Source organism: Varanus komodoensis, unplaced genomic scaffold (assembly GCF_004798865.1).
Source record: "Varanus komodoensis strain SLA01 unplaced genomic scaffold, ASM479886v1 scaffold108, whole genome shotgun sequence".
In the NCBI taxonomy this organism is placed as follows: domain Eukaryota; kingdom Metazoa; phylum Chordata; class Lepidosauria; order Squamata; family Varanidae; genus Varanus; species Varanus komodoensis.
The window spans coordinates 1057150-1070177 of NW_025335307.1; the positions used below are offsets into that span (position 1 = coordinate 1057150).

At 48.2% G+C, this 13028-nt stretch overlaps 1 protein-coding gene across 4 annotated transcripts in view; it reads left to right on the plus strand.

Annotated features, from left to right (window-relative positions):
- Nucleotides 1-13028, plus strand: part of LOC123018033 (oocyte zinc finger protein XlCOF6-like) — a 31919-nt gene that overhangs the window by 4021 nt on the left and 14870 nt on the right. For 2 of the 4 annotated variants that reach the window (XM_044419766.1, XM_044419767.1), the window contains exon 2: nucleotides 2428-5131. In XM_044419766.1, coding sequence (XP_044275701.1) covers nucleotides 2817-3992 — 1176 coding nt within the window. In that variant the 5' untranslated portion in view covers nucleotides 2428-2816 and the 3' untranslated portion in view covers nucleotides 3993-5131. Of the gene's footprint in view, nucleotides 1-1902; nucleotides 5132-13028 lie in introns of those variants that run through there. The other 2 variants (XM_044419769.1, XM_044419768.1) reach the window with 2 other exon arrangements.

The following is a 13028-nucleotide window of genomic DNA, read 5'->3' on the forward strand; positions in this document are numbered from 1 at the left end:
GTATGTTGGCAATTTGATCTCTAGTTCCTCTCCCTCTTTGAAATCCTGCCTGTACTTCTGGTAGTTCTCTGTCCGCATTCTGTTGGAGCCTAACTTGTAGGATTTCGAGCATAGCTTTGCTAGCATGTGAAATGAGTGCAATGATGTGGTAGTTTGAGCATTCTTTGGCATTGCTCTACTTTGGAATTGGAATCTAAACTGACCTTTTCCTATCCTGTGGCCAGTGTTGAGTTTTCCAAGATTGCTGGGATATTGAGTGTAGCACTTTTACTGCATTGTCTTTTTGGATTATGAATAGCTCAACTGGAATACTGTCACCTCCACTAGCTTTGTTGTTGCTCAAACTTCCTTAGGCCCATTTGGCTTCACATTCCAGGATGTCTGGCTCGAGGTCAGTGACCACCCCATTGTGATTATCAGGGATGTTAACCTCTTTCTTGTATAGTTCTTCTGTGTAATTTTGCCACCTCTTCTTACTCTCTTCTGTCTCTGTTAGTTCCCTGCCATTTTGGTCCTTTATCATGCCCATTTTTGAATGAAATTATCCCTTCATATCTCCAATTTTCATGAAGAGATCTCTTGTCCTCCCTATTCTATTGCTTTCTTCTATTTCTTTGCACTGTTCATTTAAGAATGTATTCTTATCTCATCTAGCTATTCTCTGGAATTCTGCATTCAATTCGATGTATCTTTCCTTTTCGCCCTTGTCTTTCCCTTCCCTTCTTTCCTCAGCTATTTGTACAGTTTCCTCAGACAGCCATTTTGCTCTCTTGCAATTCTTTTTCTTTGGGATGGTTTTAGTTGCTGCCTCTTGTACAATGTTGCGAACCTCCATCCATAGTTCTTCAGGCACTCTGTCTATGAGATCTAATTCCTTAGATCTATTTGTCATCTCTACTGTATATTCACCACGGATATAATTTAAAGAATACCTGAGTGGCCTAGTGCTTTTCCCTACTTTCTTCAACTTAAGCCTAAATTTTGCAACCAGAAGCTCATGATCTGAGCCACAGTCAGCTCCTGGTCTAGTTTTTACTGACTATATAGAGCTGCTCCATCTTTGGCCGCAGAGCACATAGTCAGTCTGATTTCTGTGTTGGCTGTCTTGGGTTTTTGGAAAAGAATGTTTGCTGTAACCATCATATTCTCTTGAGAAAAGTCTACCAGCCTGTGCCCTGCTTCATTTTGTACTCCATGGCCAAACTTGCATGTTATTCCATTTATCTTTTGGCTTCCTCCTTTCACATTCCAACCCCCCATGATGATAAGGACATCATTTTTTTGGTGTTAATTCTAGAAGGTGTCATAGACCCTCACAGCACCGGTCAACTTCAGCCTCTTCAGCACCAGTGCTTAGGGCATAGACTTGGACTACTGTGATGTTGAATGGTTTGCCTTGGATTCTAACTGAGACCATTCTGTCATTTTGGAGATTATATTCCAGGAAATCAGTAGGTATTAGTCTTTCTCTAAGTGAGAGATGCCAAATGCTGAAGATGCCAAAAATGCCTGGAATGAGAGAAGATCTTCAGCATGAGCCATCATCTTTCATGGCATAATAGGACTCCCAATGGGACAAAGCCATAAGAATCCTGGGATAGCTTACATTTATTCCATTGTGAAAGTAGAGACAGGTGAGGGAGGCCCGAACTGCATCTGACCAGGCAATATCTCTGCCTCCAAGCTGGGGGATCAAACACAGAGACCAAATAAATGCCTTGACCTGCTTCTGGAAGACTCTTCCTTTGCAGCTCTGGCAGCTGACAGGCGTGTGTTTTGTCCCCTTTTTTAGCCAGCCCCCTCTCCCCTCCCTCACAGCTTCCACCGCACCCCAGATCATTCCTTGGGACGACCCCGTCAGTGGGTCACCAGGCTTCCTATCCAGCCCTTGACCCAGATGGAGCACAAGTCAGCCAGAGAGAGGTTGCATGAGATTGATGGAACCTGCTCCCTCTGAGGTCGTTTGCTCTGAATGCTCTCTGTGCATGTCACAACCCTGGAAATTGGTTTTGCTTCTCACTGCCAAACTCCTTGGGGGAACTGAGCTCAGTTATATGTCAGTGAATGTGTTGGGGTTTGACTTATGTGTCAATGTAGTCCTTGAGAAAGCTGTTTTTCCCTGGGACATTGAAAGAGGAAAAGAGATTATGTTGGAGATGTTGAGAGGAAAATGCCGACTTTGCCTTGAGCTCAAATTGGTTCATCCCTTTCAGCCATGAACTCCTATCAGAATTTTCATTTTTTTAAAGAAGTTTATTAAAGTTTTAAACTAATACTAAAATCATCAGTCATCATATACTTCAGACCTACTGGGTCAGCTCTTACTACATATCTTTTAAAATTCTGTAATCATATACATATCCATTTATGACAACTTAAAAACATTAAAAAAAAAAGAATTTTCATTTTCTGTTACTTCTCGAACAGGTGAATGTCAAGACAATGGAAAGGATACAGTTCCATGGGTCCACCAATGAGAAACAAGTGAGCACTAACTGAGAAAAGAGACAGTTCCAAATCAAATAGGATCAAAAAGGAAATGTGAAACCAAGTGTGGATCCTGAGGAAACACTTCTGCATTTCTCACGGACCGGGAAACCATAACCCTTAATTCCAGAAGGTTGCAAAAGAAGGGGAAGGGGCTAGGGTGTGACAACTTACCAAAAGTCAGATGAACCAAATGAACTACAGGTAGAAAACCCAGAGACAAATGAAATGTGTAGAATACTGTAGAAGCTTCCATGTAGACAGGGCAATAGAGAAGTACAAGTCTTAGTGAGCCTCAGGGATCCCACACTTTTAGGAAGCTATAAAAAATGATGGAAAGTAGGCAGAGCTGCAGTGCTGGTGGAAGTCTTATTAAACATCAAGTTACCATTACTAGGGAGAAGTCATATATATGCACGGAATGTGGAAAGAGCTTCAGGAACTGTAAACATCTTACAAAACATCAAAGCATCCACACTGGGGAGAGGCCCTATACATGCATGCAATGTGGGAAAAGCTTCAATCAAAACGGACAGCTTAAAAGGCATCAAAGAATTCACACTGGTGAAAAGCCTTTTAAATGCTTAGAGTGTGGAAAGAGCTTCAATCAAAGTGGACTACTTAGAACACATGAAAGAACCCACACTGGAGAGCAGCCCTATACATGCATGGAATGTGGAAAGAGCTTTACCGAAAGTGGAAGCCTTAGAATACATCAAAGAACCCACACTGGAGAGAGGCCCTATACATGCATGGAATGTGGAAAAAGCTTTACCGAAAATGGAAATCTTAGAAGACATCAAAGAACCCACACTGGGGAGAGGCCATATACCTGCATGGAATGTGGAAAGAGCTTCATCCTGAGCAGTCATCTTCAATGCCATCAAATAACCCACACTAGGGAGAGGCCCTATACATGCCTGGAATGTGGGAAGAACTTCAGCCAGAGTCACTCTCTTAGGAGTCATCAAAAAACCCACACTGGGCTGAGGCCATATAGATGCTTGGAATGTGGAAAGAGCTTTACCCAAAGTGGAAGCCTTAGAAGACATCAGGGAACGCACACTGAGGAGAGACCCTATACCTGCATGGAATGTGGAAAGAACTTCAGCCAAAGTGTTCATCTTAGAATGCATCATAGAATCCATGCCGGAGAGAAGCCCTTTAAATGCACAGAATGTGGAAAGAGCTTCAGCCAGAGTCACTCTCTTGGGAGACATCAAAGAACCCACACTGGGGAGAGGCTGTATACCTGCATGGAATGTGGAAAGAGCTTCATCCAGAGCAGTCATCTTCAATGCCATCAAATAACCCACACTATGAAGAGGCCCTATACATGCATGGAATGTGGGAAGAGCTTCAAACTAAATGCAACCCTTACAAGGCATCAAAGAACCCATACTGGGGAGAAGCCATATAGATGCTTCCAATGTGGAAAGAGCTTCAGCCGCGGTAATTCTCTTAGTAAGCATCGAACTACACACACTGGGGAGAAGCCCTTTTAACTGCATAGAATGTGGAAAGAGCGTCAGCCATAGTCACTCTCTTAGGAGACATCAAACAACCCACGCTGGGCTGAGGCCATATAGATGCTTGGAATGTGGAGAGAGCTTTTCCCAAAGTGGAAGTCTTAGAAGACATCAAGGAATGCTCACTGGGTAGCATCTATTTAAATGCACTCTACTTTGAAAGAGCTTCAGCTGGAGTCATCCTCTTATTTAGCATCAAAGAGCTCACACTGGGTAGAGGCCATATGCTTGAATGGAATGTGGAAAGAGCTTCATCCGGAGTCCATCTCTTAGAAAGCATGAAACAATCCACACTGGGGAGAGGGCATATAGATGCATGGCATGTGCAAAGAGCTTCAGCTGGCATGGTCATCTTAGAAACCATCAAAGAATGCACACTGTGGAGAAGCCCTTTAAATGCACTGAATGTGGAACGAGCTGTACTAAAAATGGAAGTCTTAGAAAGCAGCAAAGAACCCACACTGGGGAGAAGCCATATCAGTGCATCAAATGTGGAAAAATCTTCAGATGATTTCAACATCTTAAAAAAAAATCAAACAATGCACAATGGGGTGAGGGCATAGATACGTGTACAGTGTGGAAAAAGATGTTACTGCAGTGATTATCCCATGAAGCATCATAGTACAGATACCTGTGAAAAGCCTGTTGCAGGCTTGCAGTCTGGAGAGGGGTTTGCTGAAAGTGGATGTCGTACAAACCTTCATAGATCCCTCCCATGAAAGTGGAAGTCTTAGAAGACATCAAAGAATGTGCACTGTTTTGAGGCCATATAGATGTATGGAATGTGGAAAGAGCTGCATTGCCAGTCTAAATCTTCCTATTCAATAAAAGAATGCAGGAGACTGGGATCAGAACACAAGCAACCAGCAAAAAAAAAAAAAAAAAAGAAGAAGAAGAAGACAAACACTTTAAATAAAAAATAAAATAAAACCTATTTCCAGGTTTGATATGTTTAAATTTGGCGTGCCATGCGCCACATGGTCAGTAAGTCTCCATGTTTGTCTCACGCTTTTGTCAATTCTCACTGTGTAAACTTATTGCTTTTTGGGCTCTATAGTTATTGAAATTTTCTTCTTTAAAGATTTTTAAACTACTACTAAAAACATCAATCATCAAATACATCGGATGTACTGGATCAGCCCCCTACTACATATTTTTTAACATTCCATAACAACTTAAATACATTTATAACAACTTAAAGACATCTTGAAATCTAAGCAAAGTCCCGTTTCTCCAGCCAATAATAAAAAAGTTTGCAAGTTTGATAGAAGTCAGTATCTTCTTTCTCCTTCAGTGATAAAGTTAGTCTATCCATTTCTGCACAGTCCAGAATCTTTCTTAGAATCAGTTTGTCGGTGGGTAATTCCTCACTTTTCCAATGTTGAGCAAATGCAATCCTCGCTACAGTGATTACATGTAACGTCAAATACATTTCTTGTTTGTTAATATCTTCCGGTATAATGCCTAATAAGAAAACTTCAGGTTTAAAAGCTAAGGGTTTTTGTAGCATTTATGTATTTTAATCCAGTACTTTTCCCTTTGTCACAAGTCCACCACATAAGATTTTTTTTTTGTTTTTTAGAAGGAGTTATTGAAATTTTCTAACTCCCACTGCCAGCCCGAGCATGGCTCAGGACACCCCATAAGTGAGCTGAGAGCCTTGTGTGCCGTGTACTGTTTGCCCTGTTGGGAACAGACCAGAGAGACCCAGTCTCGCAGCATCCCTCTCCTCACTGGGTGCCCGCAGGCCCAGTCACGGTTCCGTGCTGTACATATATATGGGGAGACAGCTCACAAAGACCTCAAATAGGAATCCTGAGGTACTTCTTCGATAGAGAGGGACACGCACCCCCACATTTCTGCACCAAACAGAAGCTGTGGACATCTCTTCTCCCAAAATAGCCCAATGGCCGGTCCAAGCAGATCCCCACCTCATGTTGAAGAGACATTGTAGTGAGTGGGAGGGCGGCAGCTCAGCAGCCTCCAATGGGAGGGTCCGCGTAAGGTGGGCCTCCATCCAATCATAGGATAGTGGAGCTGGAAGGGGCCATGACAGCCGTGTGCCCCATGCTCCTGCAGGACCCCACGTTGCACCATCCCCTCTGATGGCTGTCCAGTTCTTCTCTGTATGTCTCTAAGATGGGAGAGCCCACAACCTCTCCAGGCAGCTAGTTGTACTGCAAATTGCTCTGAAAGTGAGGAAGCGTTTTCAGATATCTAGCCTGCATCTGGGTTGTTCAAAGAAGCCACGTTGGAGAGGGGTGGTTCTGATGCATGGAGTGTGGAAAGAGCTTCAGCGACAGGGGCAGCCTTATGGCACACCGAGATCCCATACTGAGGAATAGCCACACGAATGCATAGAGGGTGAAGAGCATTGAAACCTAGGAACAGAGCAAGTCAGAAGGGGTCCCCTGGGTCATCTAGCCTGACCCCCACGCTTTAGCCAGCTTCAGAGAGTATGGGGAGACAGAATAGCACCCTGCAGTTACCCCAAAGGCTGGCACGAAGGGCAATGCCAAGAGCTCTTCTCACTGGTACCAAAGTACAGGTCATGGAAGCATCAGCTCAGGTTGCAACAAGCCAGGTTCAGGCTAGAGATCAGAAGAGTCGTCACTGTCAGAGCAACACGGCAGTGCAGCCCATTTCCTACAGGGGTTGTGGGCTCTCCACACTAGGGACATTCCAGGTGAAATGTTGCCCTTCCAGGCTCATGCGCGCTCAGATAAACAGATGATGCAGTGCATCCGAGGGGTGGGCACCCAGGGACCCAGCGCACGCATGCAGGTGAGCAAACATGTTGGCAGCCGTGAAAAATTTGGAGGAGGGAAATTACCAGCCCTGGGCAGGCGTTGGAAGGGAGCATGTGCTGTGTCCAGGAACCTGGCAAAGAGTTTGAGAGGAATTGGTCCCACTCCAATCCACTGTAGGTTGTGCCACCTATGCTACACTGTGACAGAATTCATAGCCCAGATTCTCAAGGAACTCAGTGTGTGTGGTCCTGGGTTCCTTTCTGAGGTCAGGAAATGCGAGTCACCTGGGTTAGGGATTCCCCAAGGTCAGTCACTTGCTGTGCTCCAGCCAAAGAGGAAATGCTCCACATTTCTGGGACGATGCAAGCCACGGAATCCGCAGGCCCAGGCGGGACCATTCTGGGTTTCCCAGGGAGCTCAGGTCGGAAACTGCTGAGCTTCCCCCTGCACTCTTGTGCCCCTCCCAGCTCGGATGGTTTTCAGAGGGCTGGACAGGTTTGGGGCCCCGGCTGCCCAGCCTCCTCCAGCCCCTCTGTGACCCACTCGCTCTGGGACTCGTCCCCACCTCTCGTTCTTCCGCACAGGGCTCTGCAAAGGGAGTGTGGTGCTTGGGGGTGACTGAGGGGTGGGCCTAGTCTGGGAGGGAGAAACAACTTTTGCTTGGGATCCCAGGCAATGCTGTAGGAGGGACTGCATTTCTCGCCAGCTCCTCCCATTGTTCCCTTCGGCTCCATTGTCTTTCTAAGAATGGATGTGAGGCTAACAGACCTGTAATTCCCCATATCCCCTTGGCTACCTTTTTTGAAGAATGGAGCCATGGATGCCAACCTCCAATCCTCTGGACCTTCCCCTGTTTTGCACGAGGCCCCGAAAATGTAGGACAACATATGCAAGAGCACCCCTGGCTATTCCTGAACAATCTTGAGTGTAGCCCATCTTGGCCCAGTGCCTTTATGACATCCAGAGCCTTGAGGAGCTCCTTGGCTTCCAGAGGGTGACCCCAATGTGGCCTCCATGACCCCAACCTCATCAACCCCCCCCCAGGTCGATCTCCCCAAAACTACTTTGGGAAGAGCACAGAAGCAAGATAATAATTTAACATCTGTTCCTGCTCCCTTACACCAGTTACCAGATCCCCCTCCCTCTTAAGGGGTCCCACCACCTTGCAAAGGATCCTTGCCCATTATGCCGCCTCCTCCTGGTATCCCCTTTGCCCCCTTGCACCACTGTCCCTGTTCTGTGAAGGTCCGTCTTCTGTGTAAGCCCTTTCACCAATTCTCTTCACATGCACAGCAGTGGCCCCCCTTGCTAACCAGAGGCATCATCAAGGCTGGCACCTCCAAGACTTCCCATTTTGGGGCCATACACTCCTCCTGAATTCCCATGCCTTCAATAATGAAGATAAGATGAAGATTCTGCTCTGAAGTTCTTTCCACATTCCATGCACTTATACGGCCTCTGTCCTGTGTGGATTGGTTGACAGGTTGTAAGACTGCCACTGAAATGGCAGCTTCTTCCGGATTGCATGCATGTAAAAGGCTTTTCACCAGTATGTGATCTCTGATGGTTTGCAAGGAGACTTCTCTGGTTGAAGCGCTTACTACAGTCCATGCTTCTGTAGGGCCTCTCCCCAGTGTGGATTATTTAATGTTTCGTAAGACCTCCACGGTCAGTGAAACTCTTTCCACATTCCATTCATCTGTATAGCGTCTATCCAGAGTGGGTTCTTTGATGATTCCTAAGAAGTTTACTCCGACAGAAACTCTCGCCACACTGCATGCATTTATGTGCCTTTCCCCCAGTGTGGGTTCTTTGATGTACAGAAAGTTTTCCACTCTTACTGAAGCTCTTTACACATTCCATGCATGTAAATGGCCTCACTGCACTGTGAATTCTTTGATGCCTTGCACAAGCTCCACTATCAGCCAAACTTTTTCCACATTCCACACATGTATAAGGCCTCTCTCCAGTGTGGATTCTTTGATGTCTCATAAGACCTCCACTGCAATTGAACCTTTTCCCGCATTCTGTGCATTTAAAAGGCCGGTCACCAGTGTGCATTCTGTGAAGGTTCATGAGATTGCACATCTCCCTGAAACACATGGCTGAAAGGGATGCACTCATTTGTGTACAAGGCAAATGTAGCATTTTCATTTCTGTACCTCCAACATGATCCCTTTACCTCTCTGAATGCCCCTCCAAAAAGCAGCTTCCTTGGGGATGGTATGTACACTGATGACCCGCTTATGGGGTTGTCCTGAGAAATGTCCTGCGTGGCTTTGAGAGCTGTGAGGGAGGGCAGAGGTGGCTGGTCCAAAAGCAGGAAATGCCCACCTGTCAGCAGTCAGTGTAGCAAAGGAAGATCCATCCATACAAGGCCTTTGGCCTCCTTCAGCTCCAGCTCAGAGGGTCCAGGTAACCTTCCTAAAATTCCTGGAGATAAGTTGCCTTTGCAGGGAGCAGCAGGTCCAGGCTCATATTTAGTCAGGCTTTGTTTGAACCTCCAGCTTGGAGGCAGAGATACAGCCTGGCTGGAAGCTCTCCAGGTCTCCCTGAACTTGACTCCACTTTGCACAATGGAGGGGAATGTAAGCTATCGATTCCTATGGCTTCTCGCCAGTGGGACTTCTTCCCTGGCACCAGATTACTATGATTCTCAACAGGGACAGGAGAATTGTCCACTTTCACCCCACAATGGACCCTTTCTCTGCTAGGTGTTGGAAGGTCCATGCTTATATTCAGTTGGCTTTGTTTGAACCTCCAGCTTGGAGGCATTTGGGTCTTCTTTGGGGAAGGACTTCCACTTGCCAAGCATCTCTTTTCACTGGTATCTTTTCACTGGGTTTTCTTCCCCTGTGGCTTTAATCCCTACTGCTTTCCTGTTTAACTTTTCCTCATTAGATGGATCTAGTCAAGAAATATAGGAGAACTGGTCACTTTTAACCCACAGTAAACCCTTCCCCCTGCTTGGTGTTTGCTTTCCCCTCTTTCTTTACCTGGTCAGTGTCATGCTTCCTCCGTTCCCTGCAGGCTTGGAAAGTCCCTCGTTCTTCTGAAAAGGCCGAAAGGCCGACAGATGCTCACGGACCTCCCTCTCCTGCAACACACCTGCATGGGGACAAAGGCAAGGCAGAAATGTTGCCAGGAGGGGACAGCCGATCCCACTAGAAAATCCCCAGGATGCAGCTGCCTCTCCTTCAGCCCCTGGAGTGCCAGCCCTTTCCTGCTGCCGCACCAACCAGGAATTTAGACTTTGTTTATGGACATTTTATGAGGTTTCTACTTAGCATAAATCCTTAAGGAACAGGGACATTAGACACGCAAGAGCCACCTGCCACTCCGTCTGATTCGTGGTGCTCATGCGGAGCTGGACTTGCGTGAGCTGGTGTTGAGACTGCAGAGATACCCAGCCCCTCAGCATTTTGGCTTCCTGAGAGACCAGGTTTGGAACTGAATGGACAAAGCAATCCATGGGATGAGCCAAATGGTACCAGAGCCACATAGGAAGAAACAGAGTGAGTCGGAAGGGGCATCCAGACCATCTAGTCTGACCCCTGGGTCCAGCCTGCTCCACTCAGGGCATGCCTACCATATGTGCAGTTCCCAGGGGTCCACTGTTCACCCAGCAGCCCTTGGAGAGGCACAGTGGGAACATCCTGGAAGGGCACACAAGCCACAATGAACGTTAAACATCTGCTACTTCTGCCAGCAGGGGGCGCGTCCACCATTGCCCTCCCCAGCGATATCCGTGGCAGGATCCGTGGAGGGCAAAGGACAAGCCACGGGGAGGCAGTTCATCCCCTGGGCAGTCTACCACTGTGCCCATGGGAAGCCCCTGGAAATCGGGCATGGGGGTGCAATGGGGGGCCAGGCAGATGCAGCCCCAGGTCTGCTCCAGGAATGCAGCGCACAAGCCGAGCAATGGCGCCCAGAGGCCTCCCTGATCTGGGCAAGAGAAGGACCCGACACATCCGCCAGAGGCCCTTCCCCATAACCAACAGGGATGTGCAGGGAATGCCTGGCTTGGTCCCTCTGGAAAACAGGGTGGGGTGTGGATGCTCTTGGCGGCTGCACCCGGACTGTCTTCAGGAAAGCAAACCAGCGGGAGGAGTTCACGGCCTGCCTCCTGCGCCCTGCTGAGATTGGGCCACACCGCATGGAAAGGGACCAGGCACGGACATTCGTTCCCCGCCCCCCAGCAGGACACCATGCCAAGCAGCAGCAGCAGGAGGAAGGGGTGTGGACTGGTGCCCCACTGCTGCTGCCTGGGGGACAGAGAGGTGGAAACCAGGCCACCCCCGGGCCCCGATGACTGTTCCTGCTCCACCCCCACTGGGCTTTCAGAGGGGCACGCAAGCCCCTCCCACTTCAGCCCCACAGCAGCTCAGCCAGGGGGGATGACCCCGGGAAGGGAAGCTTTGCAAGACCCACAATATAGGGAGAACGATTCCACGCCGCCCGAACAGCGATGGGTGGAATGGCTCTGGGCACCGAAGGTGGGCCATGCAATGGAGCCACAGCTGGCCTCACTCCTGGCCTCGGATCCGAGGAGGGATCCGAGCGGGGGTTCCTCGGGGCCGCCTCCACATGAGTTCGTGCCAGCACCATCCTGGGAAGGCGCCATGAGCCAGGATGGCGCCGTAGGGGGGATGGACAGGAAGCCCGCCACCAGGTTTGCCTCTTCCCTCTGGGGAGGCTCTTTCCTGGAGAAGGATCACCAGGAGGAATTGCCTCAAGCCCACCTGGGTAGGCCCAGGAGTGCCTACCTCGAATCGCGCCTTGTCCAAAAACCGCGTCCCAGGACAGAAGGAGACATAGCTGTTCCAGGAAAGGTACCTCCAGCTCGACTCCCGCAGCGCTGCTGTCGGATTCGCGCCCACGCAGCTCCGGCCATTCCGCCCCCAGGGAGCTCCCGGGGGAAGAATCCCCCCCCTCTTCCTGCCCCATGCAAGGCACGCTCCCCACACTGTGCCCCGTGTCCCAAAACATCCTGGAACTGAAGTCCTCTCCGGGAGAGGAGGATCGTGCAATACAAACATTGAGGTGCTTTTCACACGTAGAGACCGGATCAGGTCGGGCGCTCTGCCCGGCAACCCCAACAGAGGGCCCCCCTCCCCCCACTTCCCCTCCCCACTCCGCTCTGTCTCCCTGCCCCCCTCCCCCCACAAGCCCACCTTAACATTCTCCGAGCCCGTCTCGCTGCCGGGACCACCAGGCCGGGGCGTCCGCGGGGCTCCCCTCACACCTTTCCAGCTCTTCCAGGCAGCGCCGCGCTCCCCTCGCGCTCTCCAGACCCGGAGCGGAAGCGACGCGAGACCCTGCTGCCCGCCCACTCCGGAACTGCTTCCCGCGGGAGGGCCGGAAAAGCCGGATCGCGAATCGCCGCTGGATGCGCCGCGTTTCGGTTGTTCTTCGTCGTGGCCTCTGTGCATCACACATGTGGGTACTGCGCCTGTGCAGTGCCTGCGGCCGGAAGATATTAAATGTTAATATTATTGAATTTTATTCGGCCAGGGCGGCTTATTTTATTTTACTGTATACATTTTAATTGTTATTGTTTTAATGTATTTTGTATTTTATTTGATGTTGTAAGCCGCCCCGAGGCCTCGGCAAGGGGCGGCATAGAAATGTTTTAATAAATAAAATAAAATAAATAAATAAATAAATAAAGATGATAGCTAACGGTTTTGGCAGGAAAATCTCCGCTCCCCTTCCCCCTAGCAGTATATATGGAGCGGAGTTTCTGCCATTTTCCAGTCTTTGCGACCTCCGTTCGTTGTGCCTCGTGCCGCTTCGCTCTTGCTTAGATCGTTACTTACCTCCTCTCGCTTGTTGTTGTTGTTGTTGTTGTTGTTATTATTATAACAACATTTCTATGCCGCCCCTTGCCGAAGCCTCGGGGCGGCTTACAACACAATAAAATACATTGAAATACAATAGAACATAATAAATTACCATTAAATACAAAAATACAAAAAGTACACTGAGATACAAACATAATAATATAAAATTAAAATTAACAGTATAAAATAAGTAAATAAAGAATATAGGAGGAGAAAAGAGAAGGAAGAAGAAGTTGCCCTGGCCAGATCATATATTTAAACAGTTTTAACAATTAAAATGATGTTTAAATAAAAAGGTCTTTACCTGGCCCCGAAAAACCAGTAATGACTGTGCCAGGCGGACCTCTTTGGGGAGTGAATTCCATAGGTTGTTGAATTTTCTCCTTTTCTCTTACCAAGTTAGTATTCCCTCGTTTGTA